The sequence below is a fragment of the Podarcis cretensis genome, assembly GCF_951804945.1.
Source record: "Podarcis cretensis genome assembly, chromosome: 12".
NCBI lineage: Eukaryota > Metazoa > Chordata > Lepidosauria > Squamata > Lacertidae > Podarcis > Podarcis cretensis.
This window is the reverse complement of record NC_137181.1, coordinates 373,200-394,242: the sequence shown is the minus strand read 5'-3', so window position 1 is coordinate 394,242 and position 21,043 is coordinate 373,200. Positions and strand designations below refer to the sequence as shown.

Here is a 21,043-nt window from a genome sequence, read left to right as displayed (position 1 = left end):
GAGGCGCCCCGGCCGCGTTAATGAGTGCCAGGTGTGGGGTCAGCGCCCTCCTCTTCCTCCCGCCCCCCCCCAGTGGCCCTGCTTCGCCCCACGGATCCCGGGCGGCCAGGAGGATGTGGGGGGCCGTCTGCTGGCTCGTGGCCGCCTTGCAGGTGGGGCTGGGGGCTGCCTGGGGGCCGCGGGCAGGTAAGTGGCCCCGGGGGAAGGGGGGCTGCTGCGCTCCGGGAGGGGCCTCATCCTGCAGCCTCTCCCGGGGGGCTTGGGGGGCTGGCTCAGTGGGGCAGCCTGCCTGCCTGCCTGCTTGCTGGGGGGCAGCAGCTGCAGCCCCTGGAGGGGCCCTATCCTGCCACTCTGGCCTGGACCTGCTCCGTTAGGGGAGAAGGGAAGAGCTGGCTTGTGCCCCTGGGATGGAAAGACAAAAAGTGAACTTTAATCTGCATTAATTCCTTGTTTTAGGATTCCTGGTTTGGGATTTGAAATCCTCCAGAGGCTGAAAGTCCCTCCAGCGAGATGGTTCCCCCCCCCCCCTTTTCCCCTCCTTCTTTCTCTCTCTCTCTCTCTCTCTCTGGATGGGTTCCAGCTTTTGAGCATTACCTCTGAGGAACTGAATGCGGGTTATGCAATCCAGATCTACGTCAGCTGTTCCCAAGCTTTTTTGGGCCGCCGCCCCCTCAGCTCCACCAACTCATCCCCTGTGCCCACTGCCCTATAAAAAGCACTGTTCTCAAGAGCAGTTTGCATAACCCACTGAAGGAGGATAGTCACACGACTGTAGCATTGGAAGGGGACCCAAGGGCCATCTAGTCCAACCCCCCCCCCCCGTGATGCCATGAAATTTGAAATGGTCGCAATTATTCAAAGTCCAGTTAAAGATTAAATAAGCAGAATGGATGATCTTAGTGCTGCCAGCTTGCCAGAGCCTGATAGGGGCATGGTTACATCTTGCCAAGGGTACCTGGGTGTCGCAGAGCTGCTGCCAACGACCTTCCATCTCTTTCAGAGCCCAGTACAGCCAACTGGTCAGCAGGATCGGACCCCCCCAGCCCCAGCCCTCCGACATGGACCACGCCACTCCCCGGGTTAACGGCCAGCAGTGGGGCTGGTGCCCCAGGAGAGCAGGGTAAAGCTGAGCGGTCTTTGCTTCCCCCCTGGAGAAAGTGAGACTTGGGGGTGCAGTTAGAGAGGACCCCTCCCTAGCCTGGGTGTCGTGCAGTCGTTTCACACTACAACTCCCATCAGCCCCTGCCACCTGCCTCCATGCTGGCTGAGGATGCTGGGAGATGTAGTCCCAAACACAGAATCCTAGAATCGTAAAGTCAGAAGGGACCCCCAAAGGCCATCCAATCTCCACTTAAAAACTTCCAAGGAAGGAGAGCCCACAATCTGCTCCACCGTCAAACAGCTCTTGCCCGTAGGATTATTCCTAAGGTTTAGTCGGAATCTCATTTCTTGCCACTTGAAGCCATGGGTTCGAGTTCTACCTTCTGGAGCAGCAGAAAGCAAAAATTTGAAGGTGGCTCTCACATCCTCTTCTCCCTTCCTCCTCCACCAGAGATGCTCCCCCCTTTGGTTTCATCAAACCTAACACAGGTGAGGGGAACATTTGTCCCTTCCCCTCTTCCCGAACTACAACTGGAGAAGAGTGACTAGTGGGGTGCCACAGGGTTCTGTCTTGGGCCCGGTCTTATTCAACATCTTTATCAACGACTTGGATGATGGACTCAAGGGCATCCTGATCAAATTTGCAGATGACACCAAACTGGGAGGGGTGGCTAACACCCCAGAGGACAGGATCACACTTCAAAACGACCTTGACAGATTAGAGAACTGGGCCAAAACAAACAAGATGAATTTTAATAGGGAGAAATGTAAAGTATTGCACTTGGGCAAAAAAAAATGAGAGGCACAAATACAAGATGGGTGACACCTGGCTTGAGAGCAGTACATGTGAAAAGGATCTAGGAGTCTTGGTTGACCACAAACTTGACATGAGCCAACAGTGTGACGCGGCAGCTAAAAAAGCCAATGCAATTCTGGGCTGCATCAATAGGAGTATAGCATCTAGATCAAGGGAAGTAATAGTGCCACTGTATTCTGCTCTGGTCAGACCTCACCTGGAGTACTGTGTCCAGTTCTGGGCACCACAGTTCAAGAAGGACACTGACAAACTGGAACGTGTCCAGAGGAGGGCAACCAAAATGGTCAAAGGCCTGGAAACGATGCCTTATGAAGAACGGCTAAGGGAGCTGGGCATGTTTAGCCTGGAGAAGAGGAGCTTAAGGGGTGATATGATAGCCATGTTCAAATATATAAAAGGATGTCACATAGAGGAGGGAGAAAGGTTGTTTTCTGCTGCTCCAGAGAAGCGGACACGGAGCAATGGATCCAAACTACAAGAAAGAAGATTCCACCTAAACATTAGGAAGAACTTCCTGACAGTAAGAGCTGTTGGACAGTGGAATTTGCTGCCAAGGAGTGTGGTGGAGTCTCCTTCTTTGGAGGTCTTTAAGCAGAGGCTTGACAACCATATGTCAGGAGTGCTCTGATGGTGTTTCCTGCTTGGCAGGGGGTTGGACTCGATGGCCCTTGGGGTCTCTTCCAGTTCTATGATTCTAACTCCCAGTAAGCACAGCAGTGGGAGTTGTAGTTCAGCAACGCCTGGAAGAGGCTCTCCAGTGTTTGAAATTCCATTTCCCATGGGGGGGGGTGTCTTCCTGTCTTCTGACTCTGTGTGTTCCTGCAGAGCCCCCCGCCTGCAGGGGAGAGGAGGACTGCCCCCCTTGGAGCAGCTGCGAGGAGCAGGCTGGGCGCAACTCCTGCCACTGTGGGCTGGGCTACCACCTCAGCCCCACCCTGGGCTGTGTGCCAGGTAAGGGGGCAGAGCTTGGGTTTGGGGTTCGAATTGTGTGTATGGGGGTGAGTGGGCTGGCCTTTCTGAGCACCCTTACCGAGGAAGAGCGGAGCAAGGGCCCTCCTTGATTGATTGATTGATTGATTGATGATTGATTGCCTTTACATTCCATCTTTTTCTCCTAATAATAATAATAATAATAATTTATTTATACCCCGCCCATCTGACTGGGTCTCCCAGCCACTCTGGGTGGCCTCCAACCAAATATCAAAAACAATACAGCATCAGACATTGAAATCTTCCCTAAACAGGGCCACCTTCAGGTGTCTTTTAAAAGTAAAGTATTTCCTTGACATCATCTGACGGGAGGGCGTTCCACAGGGTGGGCGCCACTGCCGAGAAGGCCCTCTGTCTGGTTCCCTGTAACCTCACTTCTCTCAATGAGGGAACTGCCAGAAGGCCCTTGGACCTGGACCCCAGTGTCTGGGCTGAATGATGGGGGTAGAGATGCTCCTTCAGGTCTACTGGGCCTTTGAGGCCATTTAGGGCTTTCAAGGTCAGCACCAACACTTTGAATTGTGCTCGGAAACGTACTGGGAGCAAATGTAGGTCTTCCAAGACCGGTGTTATGTGGTCCCTGCGGCCACTCCCAGTCACCAGTCTAGCTGCCACATTCTGGATTAGGTAGCCCCACATAGAGCGCATTGCAGTAGTCCAAGTGAGAGATAACTAGAGCATGCACCACTCTGGTGAGACAGTCTGCAGGCAGGAAGGGTCTCATCCTGTGTACCAGATGAAGCTGGTATAACATTGCCCCCAGCTCCCAGCCCCTCTAGATGGTCCAGAAGGCTGTTATGGTTGATGGTATCAAAAGCCACTGAGAGATCCAGCAGAACTAGGAAACTGCTCTCACCTTTGTCCCTAGCCGCTCCAAAGAGCTGAAGGTGACTGCCTCTTAATCCCCACAACAGCCCTGCAAGGTAGGCTAGGCTGAGAGATTGTGACCGGCCCAAGGAGCCAGCCCCTTCCTGCTGCTTAAGTGCAGCTGCTTCCTGCCTTGCAGGGGGTTGGACTGGATGACCCCTGGGGGTCCCTTTCCATTTGGCCGTTCTAGGATTCAGTGAAAAATCAGGAGCATCAGGGAGGACAACTGAAAGACAGGCCTGTGGCTTGAGATGGAGGGGAGAGCGATGGCCTCACCTGTCCTCTAGAGGGCGATGGTGGTCCTCTCCTTTTCCCGATGGGTGAAAGTGAGGTTTGGAGAAACTGCTTTTCCTCTCTCTTGTGGGGCTGCAGAGGCTCCCCCACCCCATTTCTTCTGCCTCCAGTGGGCTCCCCCTCCTGGTGTGGAGAGCTGGGCATACATGGCGTTGGCCCCAATCCACACCTCTCCTGTGGCTTCATGAGAAATAAGTGCTTTGAGGTGCTTCCCCCCAAAAAAAATATACTCGGAGTTGAGAGTGGATTTCATGCTCTTTATTCAGCTCATTGTGGTGAGGAGGAATGGAAGTTCCCCCAGAATGTCTGCTTTATATACATTATTTACACAATGGTTTGGCTAATTCCGGGATTCTCCTGTAGGCCAATCAGGTTGCGAATTCACTTCCACGTGGAGTTGGATTGGGCTGCTCCTGTGGACCAATCAGACTACTGCATTTTGGATCCTATTCAACTCAGTACAGTGGTACCTCATGTTACATACGCTTCAGGTTCCAGACTCCGCTAACCCAGAAATAGTGCTTCAGGTTAAGAACTTTGCTTCAGGATGAGAACAGAAATCATGCTCTGGTGGCGCAATGGCCGCGGGAGGTCCCATTAGCTAAAGTGGTGCTTCAGGTTAAGAACGGACCTCCGGAATGAATTAAGTACTTAACCCGAGGTACCACTGTACATAACACCCCCAAGCCACATTTGATCTGATTTGAAAATGTCAGCTGTATGAAGACCCCTGTGCCCCACTCTCTACTCACGGGGGGGGGGGGGGCAGGGACACAGACAGATGGACTGCGAATGTGTCCAGTGACACGGAAATGCGATGGGGAAAGGGAACAAGAATGGGTGCGCAGCCTCATTCTGCGTGTGGACCCTTGGCTCCGCCTTGTGCTTAAGCCTTTCTGCCCCCCCCCATAAATATCCCCCACACTGACGTCTGCGTGGCTCCATTTCAAAGGATGGGGGGAGGCTGGACTAGATGACCCCTGGGTCTCTCCCAGCGCTACGATTCCGTGAGCAGCCTTTCTCCAGCCTGGTTGAAAAGGCAGCATAAAAACCAAAAAGGAATGGCAAGACAAACTGTAAGAGTCTATTGAGCTGGCTAGATTAAAAAGGTAAAGGTACCCCTGCCCATACGGGCCAATCTTGACAGACTCTGGGGTTGTGCGCCCATCTCACTTAAGAGGCCAGGGGCCAGCGCTGTCCGGAGACACTTCCGGGTCACGTGGCCAGCGTGACATCGCTGCTCTGGCCAGAGCCAGAGCCAGAGCCAGAGCCGCACACGGAAACGCCGTTTACCTTCCTACTGGTAAGCGGTCCCTATTTATCTACTTGCACCCGGAGGTGCTTTCGAACTGCTAGGTTGGCAGGCGCTGGGACCGAGCAGCGGGAGAGCACCCCGCCGCAGGGATTCGAACCGCCGACCTTTCGATCGGCAAGCCCTAGGCGCTGAGGCTTTAACCCACAGCGCCACCTGCGTCCCTGTAGAAGATAGATTAAGAGAGGCAATTAGAGATCACACCAGACAAGAGTTTCAAAAAGCATGAGGAAAATGCAGAGAATACTTCTCAAAACAGGGCCCTAAAATACGTACCTGGACTTGTTTCGATTGTTTCGATCAATGTCTGCAGGAGATTTTGTGGATATTTAAGTTATAATTAGAAAAATCTTAATAATCATTCATAAAGGAAACAGTTTATAAGAAGTAAATAAGGAGGCCAGATACAGGATAAAGGAAGTATTTTATTTGGTTGTTTGTATTGTTGTATGTTATGCTTATTGTATTTCTGTATTGGGGGGGTGGAGGGTTTATGTTATGTTGTAAATAAAATTTCTAATAAAAATTCAAAAAATTAAAGAAAAGACAGCAATAAGGACCGTGCTAATCTTCTCTGTATCGTTCCAGTTTCAGTATACGTGCTGCATATACAGAAACAATGTACTGTAATGAACTCACTTGCAGGATTTGATTAAGACACTTACAATTAAAAAATAGAAAATATAAATTGGAGGGTAAAATGTTAAGAATATGTCAATAAGGTAGGATTTCAATTTCAATATACAAGGTGTAGAAAATTATATGCAGAAGAAATGAATAAGTGATAAACCAGAAAGGGAAGCTGGGGGAAGCCGAGGGGAAGGGGAATAGAAATGTAAAATGCAATTTGTGTTTTTATTTTGTTTTTATTTAGTATTGATTATTGTAAATTTTGTTGGAAAATTTTAATAATTTTGAAAAGAAAAGAAAAGGCAGCCTAAGGAGAGCCTGCAGGATCTGGCCGATGGCCCAACTTGGCCAGCATCCTGTTCTCCCAGACACCCATGATGGGAAACCCCCAAGTGGGAGCCGAGTGTGAGAGCAACCCTCTCTCCTCCTGGGGTTTCCATAGACGGGATTCAAAGCGTTTCTGCCTGCAACTGGGGAGGGCAGAGCGGAGCCATCCTGGCCAGGAGCCATCGAGAGCTGCCTCCACAAAGTTGTCCGCCCTTCTGCTGAAGCCACCTAGGCCTCCTGTGGCAGGGAGTTCCGCAGTTTAACAATGTGCTCTGGCTTCTCCTCCCCCCCGCCGCCTTGTTCTGATCCCACTTCTGCCCCCTCCCTCTCTCTCTTGCCAAGTCAAGGCCTTCCCCGGCCGGCTCTCGCTGTGGGATTCGGGAAGCCCCGACTGGTCGCTGCCGGGCATCACCTCAGCCGAGTCGCAGCTGCCGTGGGTTGCCCTCCAGATCCAGAGATCGGTAAGGGACGCCCCCCTCCCCAATTGGCTGAAGGCTCTATGGGTCCCCATTTGCAGCAGCCAGCTCCTTGTGTGTCCCCCCACTCCGGCCTTCGTGGTCAGCGTTTTTTAGGGATTCTTCCCCTACCCTCTGCCCTCCCCACGAAGTCCTGGATTATTCATTTGTTTCATACAATTCATTTTTTTTTAAGCCATTCTGGGGGGCTTTTTTAAGCCATTCTGGGGGGCTCTCAGAGGAAGAACAGAACAGAATAGAATAGAATTTATTATTTATACCCCACCCATCTGGCTGGGTTTCCCAACACAGTATTAAAATACAGTAGTCTGTTAAACATTAAAAGCTTCCCTAAACAGGGCTGCCTTCGGATGTCTTCTAAAAATCTGGTAGTTGTTTTTCTCTTTGACATCTAACGGGAGGGCGTTCCACAGGGCGGGCGCCACTACCGAGAAGGCCCTCTGCCTGGTTCCCTGTAGCTTTGCTTCTTGCAGGGAGGGAACCACCAGAAGGCCCTCGGAGCTGGACCTCAGTATCCGGACAGAACAATGGGGGTGGAGATGCTCCTTCAGGTATACTGGGCCAAGGCTGTTTAGGGCTTTAAAGGTCAACACCAACAGTTTGAATTGTGCTCAGAAACGTACTGGGAGCCAATGTAGGTCTTTCAAGACCGGTGTTATGTGGTCTTGGCGGCCGCTCCCAGTCACCAGTCTAGCTGCCGCATTCTGGATTAGTTGTAGTTTCCACGTCACCTTTAAAGGTAGCCCCACGTAGAGCATATTGCAGTAGTCCAAGCAGGAGATAGCCAGAGCATGCACCACTCTGGCGAGGCAGTCTGTGGGCAGGCAGGGTCTCATTCTGCGTACCAGATGGAGCTGGCAGACAGCTGCCCTGGACATGGATTTAACCTGCGCCTCCATGGACAGCTGTGATTCCAGAATGACTCCCAGGCTGCACACCTGGTCCTTCAGGGGCACAGTTACCCTATTCAGGACCAGGGAGTCCCCCACACCTGCCCGCCTCCTGTCCCCCCAAAACAGTACTTCTGTCTTGTCAGGATTCAACCTCATTCTGTTAGCTGCCATCCATCCTCCAACCGCCTCCAGACACTCACACAGGACCTTCACCGCCTTCACTGGTTCTGATTTAAAAGAGAGGTAGAGCTGGGTATCATCTGCATACTGATGAACACCCAGCCCAAACCTCCTGATGATCTCTCCCAGCGGCTGCATGTAGATGTTGAAAAGCATGGGGGAGAGGACAGAACCCTGAGGTATCCCACAAGTGAGAGCCCAGGGGTCTGAACACTCATCCCCCCCCACCACTTTCTGAACACGGCCCAGGAAGGAAGAGGGGGGAGCCATTCCATGGCAGTAGCCCCTTCGCTGAGAGCAGTGGTCTGGGACTTGGGGGGGGGGCATGGTGGGAATTCGGAGCTCCCTTGTGGCCTGCTTCTCGCCCCCCCCCCCACATTTCCAACTTTTTCTCCCCAGTTCCAACACATCCTGGGGCACCTCGATGGCTATCTGGGCTCTTCTGCCAGAGACCTGAAGTAAGTCAGGGGCTAGGAGGGTGGGGTTTGCATGTCGGGGGGGTCAGGGTGCTTGGGCTTGGGTTCCTGCCCCCACCTCTAAAACGAGGTGTCCATGTGCATCCATCTGCCTGCTTGCCGCTGTGTGTGGGATCACGGCAAGACTGATATCATAGAATGGTGGAGTTGGGGCCCCAAGAGGTCCTCTAGTCTAACCCGCTGCGCTGCAGGAATTCACAAGGAAAGCATCCCTGACAGGGTCATCCAACCTCTGCCTAAAAACCTCCAAGGAAGGCAAGTCCACCACCTGCACTATCAATTAAATCATTTTAGTTTTTTAAATTATATTTATGCGCCATTTTTCTTTCAGATGAATCCCAAAGCACCTTACAAACAATAATTAGCAATGACAGGGCGGAGCATCACTGATCCACATGAATCATATAGAATAATCAACAAATCAGCCAGAGAAACACTTGCAATCTATAATTCGCTGCTAAGAAAGCAACGACTCAAAAATAAGCTAAACGTCACACAGCCCTGTCATGTGATTAACAAATCAATATAACATTTATACTCTATGAAACAGTATTAATGACATTAATGGAATAGTGGCCAGGAGATAAACTAAGCACACTCCCTGCCCCACGGCTCATAATATTCCACTTTTCAGCAAATTAAAATACCCATAGCCAGGTGCCTGTGGCAGAGAGACCCCTGAAGGCTCCTGGGCTGGAGGTGGGGCAGCGCAGGTGAAACCAACCCCCCCATGGCAAACGGAGTCTCTCTCACCCCACATGCGCCCCCTTGACCGCTGGGATCTGCTCCAGGTGCCACATCCTGCCCTTTCCCTGCATTTCATGCGGCAGCGCCTGCCCTTGGGAACTCCCTGCCTCTTGACCTCAACCAGTCGCCTTCCCTGTACTCTTTCTGGTGCCTGCTATAAACATACTTCTATTGACAGGCCCACTCAGATGCCCAGAACGTTGAGGTGGCTCTAATCTGTTTTAGTATTCTAATTTTCGTATGTTTTAAAGTGTGGCTGCAATTTTTTCGTTTTGAGTTTTGCTTTTCCCCCCTCTCCAGTCAAGCAGTGTGTAAATTTTATGAAATAACTAAAGAAATAAATAAGTTAAATTTTGGGAAAAAATTTTTAGGCATATCAACATAAAATTTTATCCAAAATACATCATCCTCCTTACCCCTCCCCCCTCCCCAAAAAGAAAAAACCCAAGAGACTCAGTTCCTCTCTCTGGTTTCTCAGCACATGTTATTCTCTGCATGTTATAAAATTGTAAAAATCCTTAATTGATCTATCAATATATTAGTAAAGAAATAAATAAGACCAGGGGAGCTGGCAGTCCTGGATCATTGCCTCCCTCTGCTTCCTCCGTATCCACAAAGCACATTTTCTGGGCGCCCACAGAGCTTTGTAAACCCAGCGACAGCCCTGTAAGGCGGGCTGGTGTGGAGGGTGGCTGTTCACCCCAGTGAAAGCAGATGGTGGAGGGGGAAGGAAGGGAATGGGGGGGTTGGGGCTGGGGCAGGCAGACGCCCCCCTGACCCCACCTCACCTGTCGCTCCCCAGGTGGCCCAGCTCCGAAGTGACCCTGTTCCACCATTTCTCCGCACGGGCGCCAGTCACCAGCCGGCAGGTGGCGGAGGCTGTGGCCACCTTCCGGGCACAGTGCCACAACAGCAGCCACGTGGGGGGCCCCACATGTGCTCTCCTGCGCAAGGCGGGCCCCTATCAGAGTGAGTGGAAGGGAGCGGGGGGGGGGTGTCCCGGGAAAAGGTCCGGGTCTGTCAGGGCAAGGGGGGCGGGGGGGGGGGGCTGGCAGGCCTGGCGCTTGCAAAGGCAGGAGGGGTTTCCGCAGCCACTCTGGGCGGCTTCGAACAGAACACTAAAAGCAGAATAAAACTTCAAACATTAAAAAACTTCCCTAAAGAGGGCTGCCTTCAGATGTCTTCTAAAAGTCTGGTAGTTGTTCTTCTCTTTGACATCTGACGGGAGGGCGTTCCACAGGGCGGGTGCCACCACCAAGAAGGCCCTCTGCCTGGTTCCCTGTAGCCTCACTTCTCGCAAGACCCTCAGAGCTGGACCTCAGTGTCCGGGCAGAACGATGGGGGTGGAGACGCTCCTTCAGGTCTACTGGACCGAGACCGTTGAGGGTTTTCAAGGTCAGCACCAACACTTTGACTTGTGCTCAGAAATGTCCTGGGAACCAGTGTAGGCCTTTCAGGACCGATGTTATGTGGTGTCTTCAGCCACTCAGTTCCCAGTCTAGCTGCCGCAGACTGTTGGGGGGGGGGCCTCCCTGCAACTGGGCTGCCCTCCTTTAGAAAAGGACATTGCAGAGTTGGAAAAGGATTGCAGAAGGACTTTTAGTTTGGGGACTTTTAGTTTGGGGGAAAAGGGTAGTAAGAAACACGCTATGATCGGAGTTATAACCCGTAAAATTCAGAGAAATAATTCGTAACACGGAAAAAGCCAAGAGGGAGAAGCTTTTCTCCCTGTCTGCGGCATCCCATGAGTCAGATAAAGGAAAGCGGAGTTGAACTGTGGGACTCCCTGCCTCATGAGACGGGGATGGCCACCAATGGGGATGGCTTCAAAAGAGGATAAGGCAAATTCATGGAGGAGGAGGAGGAGTTGGAGAGCTGCTCTTGTCCTGGGATCCTGCCTGCGGATCTCCCCCCGGAGGCTGGTCTTGCTGGGCCCCTTTGGGCCGGATCCTGCAGCCTCCGCTCAGCCCCGGCTGCCCTGCCTCTCTCTCTCCCTCCACAGGCCTCAGCCTCTGCCTCTTTGACGTCTGCGACTCCCTCTCCACCAGCTGCTCCTTCCAAGACGGCCTCCTCCGATGCACCTGCCAGCCCGGCCACTTCCAGGCGCACCCAGCCGACCGCACCTGCGCAGGTGTGGCTCCCCTGGGGGGCCGACCCTCCAAGGGGTTTCCAGGCTCCCAGCCAGATGGGAGGGGCAGGGACCCAGCACCCCCACCCCGAAACCCTGGGTGATGCAAGGCTTGAGGGAGGCAGAGGAGACCCCCAGTCAGAGGGGGGGGTGGGAGGGGGTCCTGCCTTAAGGACGTGTGAACTGGCCCCTTGGTCATCACTGCCTGGATGGGTGGGAAGGGGGGTCGTGGGGCAGAGCACCACTTGGGGGGCATGTCAATTCCCCTTGTCTGGGATTCTTCAGCTGAGACCTCTGCATTTCAGGGGGTTGGGCTGGATGACCCCTGGGGTCCCTCCTGTGATTCATGCTTGTTCTCTCTCTTCTCCCTCCTGCGCCCCAAAGAATGCAGCAGTGGATTTTGGCTGCAGAACGGCACCTGCACCAGGTGAGTTTCCCGGGGGGGGGGTGTCCCTGTGGCGACTTGCCAGGGGCGGGGGCACCTCCTTCCACCTCCCTCTGAAAGGGAGCCCCCCAGCAGGGCCTGAGCGCAGCGGCCCCCTCCCCAGACCCCCCTCACTTATTGTGGCTGTTACTTCCCCCCACCCCATAAAAAAACAAGCCAGCAGCAAGGTCAGCTGGGACCCGGTGCGGAAAATTGAAATTTCAATTTCACCCCAATTGAAATTATTAAAAGAAGGGAAATAAGAGACTTGGGCCGGTGTCCCATTTTGCAGGAGGCGTGAGAGGCAGGCCTTGTCCCTCTCCCCCCCCCTGGGGGGGGGAGTTGTCCCTGCCTGCCTGCCTGCAGGACACAAACACCCCCCTCCTGTCCCAGGACAATGTCTGGGCCCCATCCAGACTCTTCCCTCAAGGCATGCATTGCGAAGGAGGGCTGGGGGTGCCCTGGCTCCATCCCAAGAGGTCTCTGGCCATGTGCAGAATTCCTCTGGGGTTCCGGCAGGGAAAAGTCCCTGCAGGCTGCGAAAGGCTCCCTTTGAGACGACCTTGGAGGTTTCTTGCAACATTTTATGACCGCTCTCTATCTCCTCTGCTGAGGTGGCTCCTGGCTGGACCTGCCCTGGGGGGCAAACTCCATCTCCCTGCCTTCTGCTCCTCCTGGCTTTTTCTTTTTTTTGGGGGGGGGTGGCTACCAGGGAGTGGCTTTTGCAGCTGCTTCCATTTCTGACCTCCTCTCTTCTTCTTCTTCCTCCCTCCCTCAGCTGCCCCCTCCAGGACCAGGTGGGCTCCGGGGTCTGGGCAGAAGCTGCAGAGTCTTCCAGTAGCACCTTAAAGACCAACTAAGTTAGTTCTTGGTATGAGCTTTCGTGTGCATGCACACTTCTTCAGATACACTGTGCATGCACACGAAAGCTCATACCAAGAACTGACTTAGTTGGTCTTTAAGGTGCTACTGGAAGGAACTTTTTTATTTTGTTTTGACTATGGCAGACCAACACGGCTACCTATCTGTAACTATAACATAACTTCTTATCTTATACAATATTTTAGACTTCCACCAACACCTCTGATGATTTTTCGTTCTTTATCACTTATTCTGCATTTCTTAATTTCTCTATTACTCCTAATTATCATTAACTAATAACTCTCCTCATCGTCTTTCTTGCAATATTTCAGATAGTCCTCCTTACAAAACTTCTTGCAGTCTCTAGCCTCCTCTTCTCACGGGGGCCACCCAGATGCCCCCAAGGGAAACCCACAAGCTCATGGCTGCCCATCGCCCTCTTACAGAATCACAGCATTGTCCGGGTGGGAGGGACCCCCAAAGGCCATCTAGTCCAACCCCTCAATGCAGGAATCTCAACTAGATCACGCACGACAGGCGGCCATCCAACCTCTGCTGCTCCTCCTCCTTCATGAATTTGTCTCATCCTCTTTTCAAGCCATCCAGCTTGGTCGCTATCACTTTCTCCCGTGGCAGAGTTCCACAGGTTAACTGTATTGCATGAAGGACTTTATTTTATCCATTTGAACCCCAGGTTCCCCTGTTATGAGAGAGACTCCTCTCTCTGACTTCTCCATGCCATTCCTCATTTTGTAAACTTCTTTATTTTTATTTTTTTAATGATTTTTATTGAGCTTTCTTTAACACAAACAAAACAAAATAAATGCACTGAAGTTCTACAATCCTATGTACACTTATTTTCCCAACGCTCCGTCGAGCACAGACTTCCCTCCCCCCTTCAACAAGTTTTCATAGTAATCTTTCATTTTTCGCAGGTTCTCCATAACATCCTATTCACATCATAAGATTTATTTTAATCCTACTACAGTTTTTAAACTTCTACAATTATTATGTATATACTCCACAAATTTACTCCACTCACTTCTGAACTTAGTTTCTTCTTGGTTACGGATCCTGCGGGTCAGTTTGCTAATTCCACATATTCAACCATTTTTGTCTGCCACTCCACTAATGTTGGTATTTCCTGAGTTTTCTATTTTGGGGCTACTAAGACTCTGGCGGCAGTCGTAGCACACATGAATAATCTCTGGTCTGCATTTCTTATTTCAGCTCCTATCAACCCCGGCAAAAAAGCTTCTGGGTTTTTTTGGGAATGTATATCTGAACAATTTTTTCAATTCGTCTTAAATCATATCCCAATTTTTTTTTTCATTTTCTCACATGTCCACCCCATGTGAAAAAATCTCCATCCTTCGCTTTACATTTCCAACATATAAACTTCTTTCGATGAGATTTCTGCCCTGCAAAGGGGGGGGGGGGGTCCCTTCCAACTCCCCCATTCTATGACCCTACCTGCCTTAACCTTCCACCCGCTTTTCTCTCCCAGGTGTCCATTTGGGTTCGGTGGTGCCAGCTGCCAGGAGCGTAAGTGCCCTCCCTGCCCCCTGCCCTCATGGGGCAAGTTGGTGCCCATTTCCCCCCACTTCCTTAATCGCCCCTGGACAAAGGGGCATGAGGGGGGGCCCTGCAGTGGCTGGATCAGGCCAGAGGGACCCCCCCTTGGCCAGCATCCTGTCCTCCCCATGGCCAACCAGTGGCTCCTCTCTGGGGAGTGTAAGAGCCGTTCGGGGGGGGGGGGCTTGGGCTCACCTGGTTCCCCTTTGGGGCTGACTCCTCTCTGCCCCCCCAGCCTTCCTGCTGGCCTTGGTTGTCGTCTCTGGCCTCGCTGGTCTCCTCCTGCTGCTGCTCATCGCTGGGTCTCTTTCCAGGTAAGGGGGGGGGGTGCGTCTCCCCAGGAAAAATCCCACTCTCTGGCTACAGACCAGTTTGCCTCTTGCTCTCCCTGGAAGCCGCAGGAGGGGAGACAGCTGGTTCTGAGTGCGAATCCTGATGGAGGGTTTCCCCTAATGGGCATCTGGTTGGCCCTTGTGAGAAGAGGAGGCTGGACCTGATGGGCCTGATCCTGAAGCCAGGCTTGTCTTATGCTCTTTTTTTAAAAAATAAATTTTTATTAGTTTTACATGAAGGTTATACACCATAACCTTTCACACATTAAAAAGGGGTTCTTTCGAACCTTGAAACCTCCTTCCTTCCCTCCCTGGGTTCCAAAGCTAAATTTTATTCCTGCATCTTTTGCTGAGTGCAATCTGTCTGTTATATAATCATAGTATCCAAAATCCATGTTATGTTACAAGTGTCACTGTATTCCTGCCAATGGTTTCAACTCTTTACAGTGATCTCTCACATACCATATGTTAGAAAGTTATTCCAGTCTTTTACGAATACTTGGTCCTCCTGGTTTCTGATATCTCCCTTCGGTCTCGCCATTCCTGCATATTCCATCTTCTCTGCTCGGTCTTTCTCCTTCTTTCCATCTCTGTGCTAAGAGCATCCTTGCTGCTGTCATTGCATATATAAGCAGTCTTTTATTTTATTTTGGTAGTTCCGCACCTATAATGCCTAACAAAAAAGCCTCTGGTTTGGGGACAAAAATATCTTAAACATTTTTTTCCAACTCATTATATATCATTTTCCAGAAAGCTTTTACCACCCCATCGTCTTGTGCTCTTAACTCTCCTCGTCGCTCTGATTCCTTCATTGCATGTTCTTTCTCCTCGTGCAGAACACAACTGGCCCCCTTGCCTTGGGGAGGGTGGGGGGTTTTGGGGGAACATTGCTGGCCCCTACCCTTGGCCCATGAGGGGAGACTAAACACAGCATCAGGGTGCCTGTCTGGAAACCAATGCCCCCCCCCCCCCCCGTGGAAGGACATGTGGATCCAGAATTGGCCTCCACAGTCACTTACGAACTCATTGTTCAAACCATGTTGATAGATAGATAATTTATTATGGTCATATTACTGCTGATAAAACACACTTGCGGGTACAATCCCAGAAGGAAAACAAACATTTAAAACGATGTACAACAATAAATTTAAAATTTATAAATGCAATAAGCGTATAGACACTTAAAACTTTAAGATAAGCTACCGCAGAGAGATGACCCAGAGTCACCCATGGAACCGAGTTTGGGGATTTTCTTAATGAACTAGTTTGGGTCGGGGGATGGTCTGTGCCTACAGATCTGTACACAGAATCTGGCGACCATCCGAGTCGTCTTCTGATCTTTGCCTAACAGGAAAAGGTCAATTTTTTGCTTTTCCAGGAGGTCAGCGAGCCTCACCAGCAGGGGATCAATGGTCTCACTCTGTGCCTCTTCATAAAAGGGGCATCTAAAGAACAAGTGCTCTGGGCTTCCTATCTCCCCCAATGAACAGGCGCAAGGTCTCTGAGCATATGGGACTTTTTTAAAGGATCCTTCCGGGACCGGCGAGGGCAGAACTTCTGACGAGTGTAAAAGCCCTTCTTGCATTTTTGGATACGAGAAAGAAGAGATATGCTGCCGGTGTGGCTATATCTCTCTCGATTTCTCCAATTTTATAGAACCATCTTACTCAGCTACGAGGGATCGCCAAAGAAAGAAAAAGAAGCAAAGTGTCTCTTTTTTGGGGGGGGATGGAAAGAAGGACCCCCTTCTTGCCTAGCAAGCAATTGGGGGAGGCTGAGCTGGCCAGGAGCCTGACTGTGGAGGACCTGGGGCTCCTCTTCCTCTTCCTCCTCCTTGGACCTCTCCTCCCTCCCCTGGGCTGCCCTCCCTCCCTCCCTCTCTCCTTCTCCCCTCCCCACAGAAGCACCCGGCCCCCCAAGGAGGACCTCAAGGAGACCCCTGACGCCCCGCAGCTTCCCCTGCACGCCTCCTCCACCTTGAGCCTGCCCCGCGTGAGGCCTCCCTGGACCCTGGAGGAGGCCGAGATGAGGAGAGGGGACCGCCTGTCCCTCTGGGGCCCGGTGAGCATTGGCTGGGGGGGCCGGGGGGGGTCTGTCTTCTGTAACTCAGCCAAGGGGCACCTGGCGGTCTTCCCTGCCTTGGTTTTCACAAGAAGGGCAAAGAAGGGGGCAAGGCAGGAACACTCCCCTCCCCACATGCCCACCCCTGTGCCCGAGAGGGGCAGGGTGCCCACTGCTAAGGGGGGGGGGGTGAGCACTGGAGAAGCTGGTCAAGCAAGGATGGGGCAGCCAGGAGCCAGTCCAAGACCCCCTCCCTTCATTTTGAAGGGAGCACAATTCAAAGTGTTGGTGCTGACCTTGAAAGCCCTCAACGGCCTCAAGGGCCCAGTAGACCTGAAGGAGCATCTCCATCCCGGACACCAGGGTCCATCTCCCAAAGGCCTTCTGGCGGTTCCCTCCCTGCAAAAAAGTGAGATTACAGGAAATCAGGCTGAGGGCCTTCTCGGTGGTGGCACCCACCCTGTGGAACACCCCCCCCCCATCAGATGTCAAGGAAATAAACTACCAAACTTTTAGAAGACATCTGAAGGCTGCCCTGTTTAGGGAGGCTTTAAATGTTTGATGTTTTATTCTGTTCTTAATGTTCTGTAGGGAGCCATCCAGAGTGACTGGGAAACCCAGCCAGATGGATGGGGTATTAATAATAATAATAATAATAATAATAATAATAATACTTATACTTATACTCCACCCATCTGTCTGGGTTTCCCCAGCCACTCTGGGCGGCTTCCAACAGGAGATTAAAGGTAAAGGGACCCCTGACCATTAGGTCCAGTCATGGCCGACTCTGGGGTTGCGGCACTCATCTTGCTTTATTGGCTGAGGGAACCAGCGTACAGCTTCCGGGTCATGTGGCCAGCAGGACTAAGCCGCTTTGACGTGCTTTCGAACTGCTAGGTGGGCAGGAGCAGGGACCGAGCAACGGGAGCTCACTCTGTCGCGGGGATTCGAACCGCCGACCTTCTGATTGGCAAGTCCTTGGCTCTGTGGTTTAACCCACAGCACCACCCACATCAGTCATTAAAAAACTTGCCTCACAGAGGGAAGCATTCACCACCCCGCAGAGCCCATCGCCCAGCCCTTCCCAGCCTGTTTTTATTAGCCAGGATGGGCAAGGATCAAGGAGACAGGTGGTTGGTTTCACTCGTCCAAGCAGCCTGTCCACATCCTCGGGGGTAACAGGTTGGAATCGATCCCATGCAACTTGACTAGACAGGACTCTAGCACTCTCCCGTCCTGGCCCCGCTCCCACAGTGGACAAATAAAATAAATTATTATTATTATTTGAACACATGGGATGGTCCAGGCTAAGCATGGGGACCCTCTGGTCCTCTGATGGCTGGACCCCAATTTCCACCACCATCATCCCTGGGACGAATGGGGTGTTCGGAGTGGGCTCATGCCTCTGATGGGGGGCACACTGTGCTGCTTCTGGGGCAGTTTGCCCACCTCCCTCCTGCACTCTGTTGACACCTGTGGCTCCTGGAAGCTGCCAGCAGGTGGCACTCCCAGAATGGCTGAAGCAGGTGAGGGCAGCTGATGGGTCTCAGACCCAAAGGCAGTTTGGGACTTTGCCTGCGTGTGAAGCCAGGCTCCAGCGGATGGGGCCCATGAGGCCAAGAGGTGGCCCAAGGCTCAAGAAGGTGGTTTCTGCAAGTGGGGGGCAGGTGGGGCTCATCAGTCTGGGAAGGGAGCCCATCTAGGAGAAGGAAAACTCTGACCCTAAACCTCCACTGTCTTGTGGGACATCTTCAGGAGAAGAAAAGGCTCAGGGGTGAACCCTCCACAAAGGCAGAGTGAAGTCCCGAAGGCGGTTGCATGGCGCCTCGTAATAATAATAATAATAATAATAATAATAATAATAATAATAATAATAAATTATACCCCGCCCATCTGGCTGAGTTTCCCCAGCCACTCTGGGTGGTTCCCAATCAAGTGTTGAAAAATAATACAGCATTAAATATTAAAAACATCCCTAAACAGGGCTGCCTTCAAATGTCTTTTAAAGATAAGCTAGCTGCTGATTTCCTTGACATCTGATGGGAGGGTGTTCCACAGGGTGGGCGCCACTACCGAGAAGGCCCTCTGCCTGGTTCCCTGTAACCTCACTTCTTGCAGGGAGGGAACCGCCAGAAGGCCCTCGGAGCTGGACCTCAGTGTCCAGGCAGAACAATGGGGGTGGAGACGCTCCTTCAGGTCTACTGGGCCTTTGAGGCTGTTTAGGGCTTTCAAGGTCAGCACCAACACTTTGAATTGTGCTTGGAAACATACTGGCAGCCAATGTAGGTCTTTCAGGACCAGTGTTATGTGGTCCCGGCGGCCGCTCCCAGTCACCAGTCTGGCTGCCGCATTCTGGATTACCGTATTTTTCGCCCTATAGGACGCACTTTCCCCCCTCCAAAAATGAAGGGGAAATGTGTGTGCGTCCTATGGGGCGAATGCAGGCTTTCGCTGAAGCCTGGAGAGTGAGGGGGGTCGGTGCGCACCGACCCCTCTCGCTCTCCAGGCTTCAGGAAGCTATCCACTGGCCGTGGGAGACCCAGCTCTCCCAAGGCTAGCGGAGACCTTGCCAGCAATCAGAAGCTTGGGGCGCGCTGAGCTCCGCACGCCCCAAGCTTCGGGATTAGCGCAGTGCTCCGCTAGCCGTGGGAGAGCCGTGTGAAGTTGCGCAGCTCTCCCAAGGCTAGTGGAGACCTTGTCGGCAGCTAGAAGCTTGGGGCGCACTGAACTCTGCACGCCTCAAGCTTCGGGATTAGTGCAGAGCACCTTGGGGGAAAATAATTTTCCCCCCTTTATTTTCCCACAAAAAAACTAGGTGCATCCTATGGGCCGGTGCGTCCTATGGGGCGAAAAATACGGTAATTGCAGTTTCTGGGTCACCTTTAAAGGTAGCCCCACGTAGAGCGCATGGCAGTAGTCCAAGCGGGAGATAACCAGAGCATGCACCACTCTGGCAAGACAGTCTTCCAGCAACTCCTGCAGCCCAGCTGGTGCCAAACGCCTTGCTCTGCTTTCCTTGGGACCCCGTCAGCCTGGCAAGAGGGGGGCCTTGCAATCTGGGCAGGCCAGGACCCCCAGGCCCCCTGCCCAGGCTTGCATCCCAGAGAGTTCACTCTGGGGCTGCTCATGCCGCTGTTCCACCCCCAGAGGTAGACTCCATTGTCCCTCGAGACAGAGGGATGCCGCCCACATCCCTGCCTGTGGGCCATGTTGCAGGTTGGCGTTGAAGGAAGTCAAGTTACCCTGGAGGGTCCAAAATGTGTCCCCCCTCCACACACACCCAAATCCTTAGTTTAGTCCAGAGGTCAGCCGGTCCCTCTGGCTGCGCCGGTGGGATCCTTGACAGGAGATGTGGGGCGTTGCCTGTCCCGCCCCCTGAGCCCCATTCCTCTTGTGCCTTGCAGGACGTGGGGCAGCGCCCAGCAAATGCCCCCCGGCTGAAGACGTTCCTGGGCTCCTCGAGCTCCCTGCCCTCCCCCGCACAGCCGCTGGGCGGCTGCCACAACCTCGTCTTTGTCAGCGACGCCGCCGAGGAAAAGGACAGGAGGAGCTATTTCTGAAGGAGGAGCTGGGGTCCCCTCTCTGTCCTGGATCTCCCCGGACAAGGGGGTGCCCGCATCGGGTGCCAGGGCGGCATTCAGGCTTTCTGCTGCCAAGGATTTCTTCCCCACGAGGGTTTGGCTGCCACAAGACCCACAAAGTGGCCGAGGGGCCTGAGCTGAGGTTTGAGGCTTCAGTCTGGATGAACGTCAGGGCTTTGAGTTATGGGGCAGCTGCGTTTTCCTTGCCCTGGACAATTTGTTCTGGGGTGGGGTGGTTTAAAAAACAAAAACAACCCAGCCTTGGAAGCCGAGGCTGAGAAATGGCCGTGGGGCAGGGGCCGCTTTGCCCTTCCTGCTTGTCCTCTCAGGTTCACCCCAAACCTGCTTTCCTCATCTCTGTGGGGCAAACCGTAAAAGAGGAAAAGTAGATTTTGGGGTGGGGGGGTGGGGGCAAATGGCAGGAGGAAAAGGCCAGACACAGAGATTCCTCTTCCACTTCCAATTGCAGGCTTTGAGGCTGATCTTCCCTTTTCAAAAAGCCCCAAATAGCTGTCTCAAGAAATATGCAACTTCCTGCTCCTTATAACTCGGTCATCAGGTTGCCCAGGAGCTATTAGACTTGTAGGACACCCCCAAAATGCAGGGGGGGAGACTTCCGCAGCTGTTTTTTGGCCCTGGGAAAACAGGGATCTAAAGAATTGCTGGAATTTTTAAACTGAAATCCTCTTTGCTGTTTATTCTTAGATAACCACCTGTGTTTTAAACAACCCTTTTCTGTAAAATGGGTACACTTAAATAAACATCTTCTTTGCCAGTGTGCAAAAACATCTCCTTTCCTTCTCTTGTAAATGGCTTTTGACCTGGAGATACTGAAAGATTTTTGGACTGCATTACAGTATGTGAAACGCAGCCTTGTTTTCCTGGCCAAATCCAGGCTTCCAATTGCTTCATGTTCCAGGGGTTATTGTCACTAGATTTTGCAGATCGTTGACACGGCAATTAACCTGGAA

The 21,043-nt window shown here is 52.3% G+C and overlaps 1 protein-coding gene across 2 annotated transcripts; it reads left to right on the top strand.

The window, feature by feature from the left end:
- Nucleotide 1: 1 nt before the first annotated feature.
- Nucleotides 2-20,860, top strand: LOC307199204 (mucin-13-like). 2 transcript variants are annotated; one of them, XM_079946952.1, is made up of 12 exons: nucleotides 2-186; nucleotides 1,001-1,120; nucleotides 2,744-2,869; nucleotides 6,681-6,799; nucleotides 8,287-8,345; nucleotides 9,913-10,079; nucleotides 11,113-11,241; nucleotides 11,623-11,665; nucleotides 14,031-14,068; nucleotides 14,334-14,412; nucleotides 16,332-16,491; nucleotides 19,896-20,860. In XM_079946952.1, the coding sequence occupies exons 1-12, from the start codon at nucleotides 21-23 to the stop codon at nucleotides 20,049-20,051; spliced, it is 1,362 nt and encodes a 453-aa protein (XP_079803078.1). In that variant the 5' UTR covers nucleotides 2-20; the 3' UTR covers nucleotides 20,052-20,860. The 2 variants fall into 2 exon arrangements, with proteins under 2 accessions (XP_079803078.1, XP_079803079.1); XM_079946953.1 differs by lacking the exons at nucleotides 14,031-14,068; nucleotides 14,334-14,412.
- The last annotated feature ends 183 nt before the right edge of the window (nucleotides 20,861-21,043 follow it).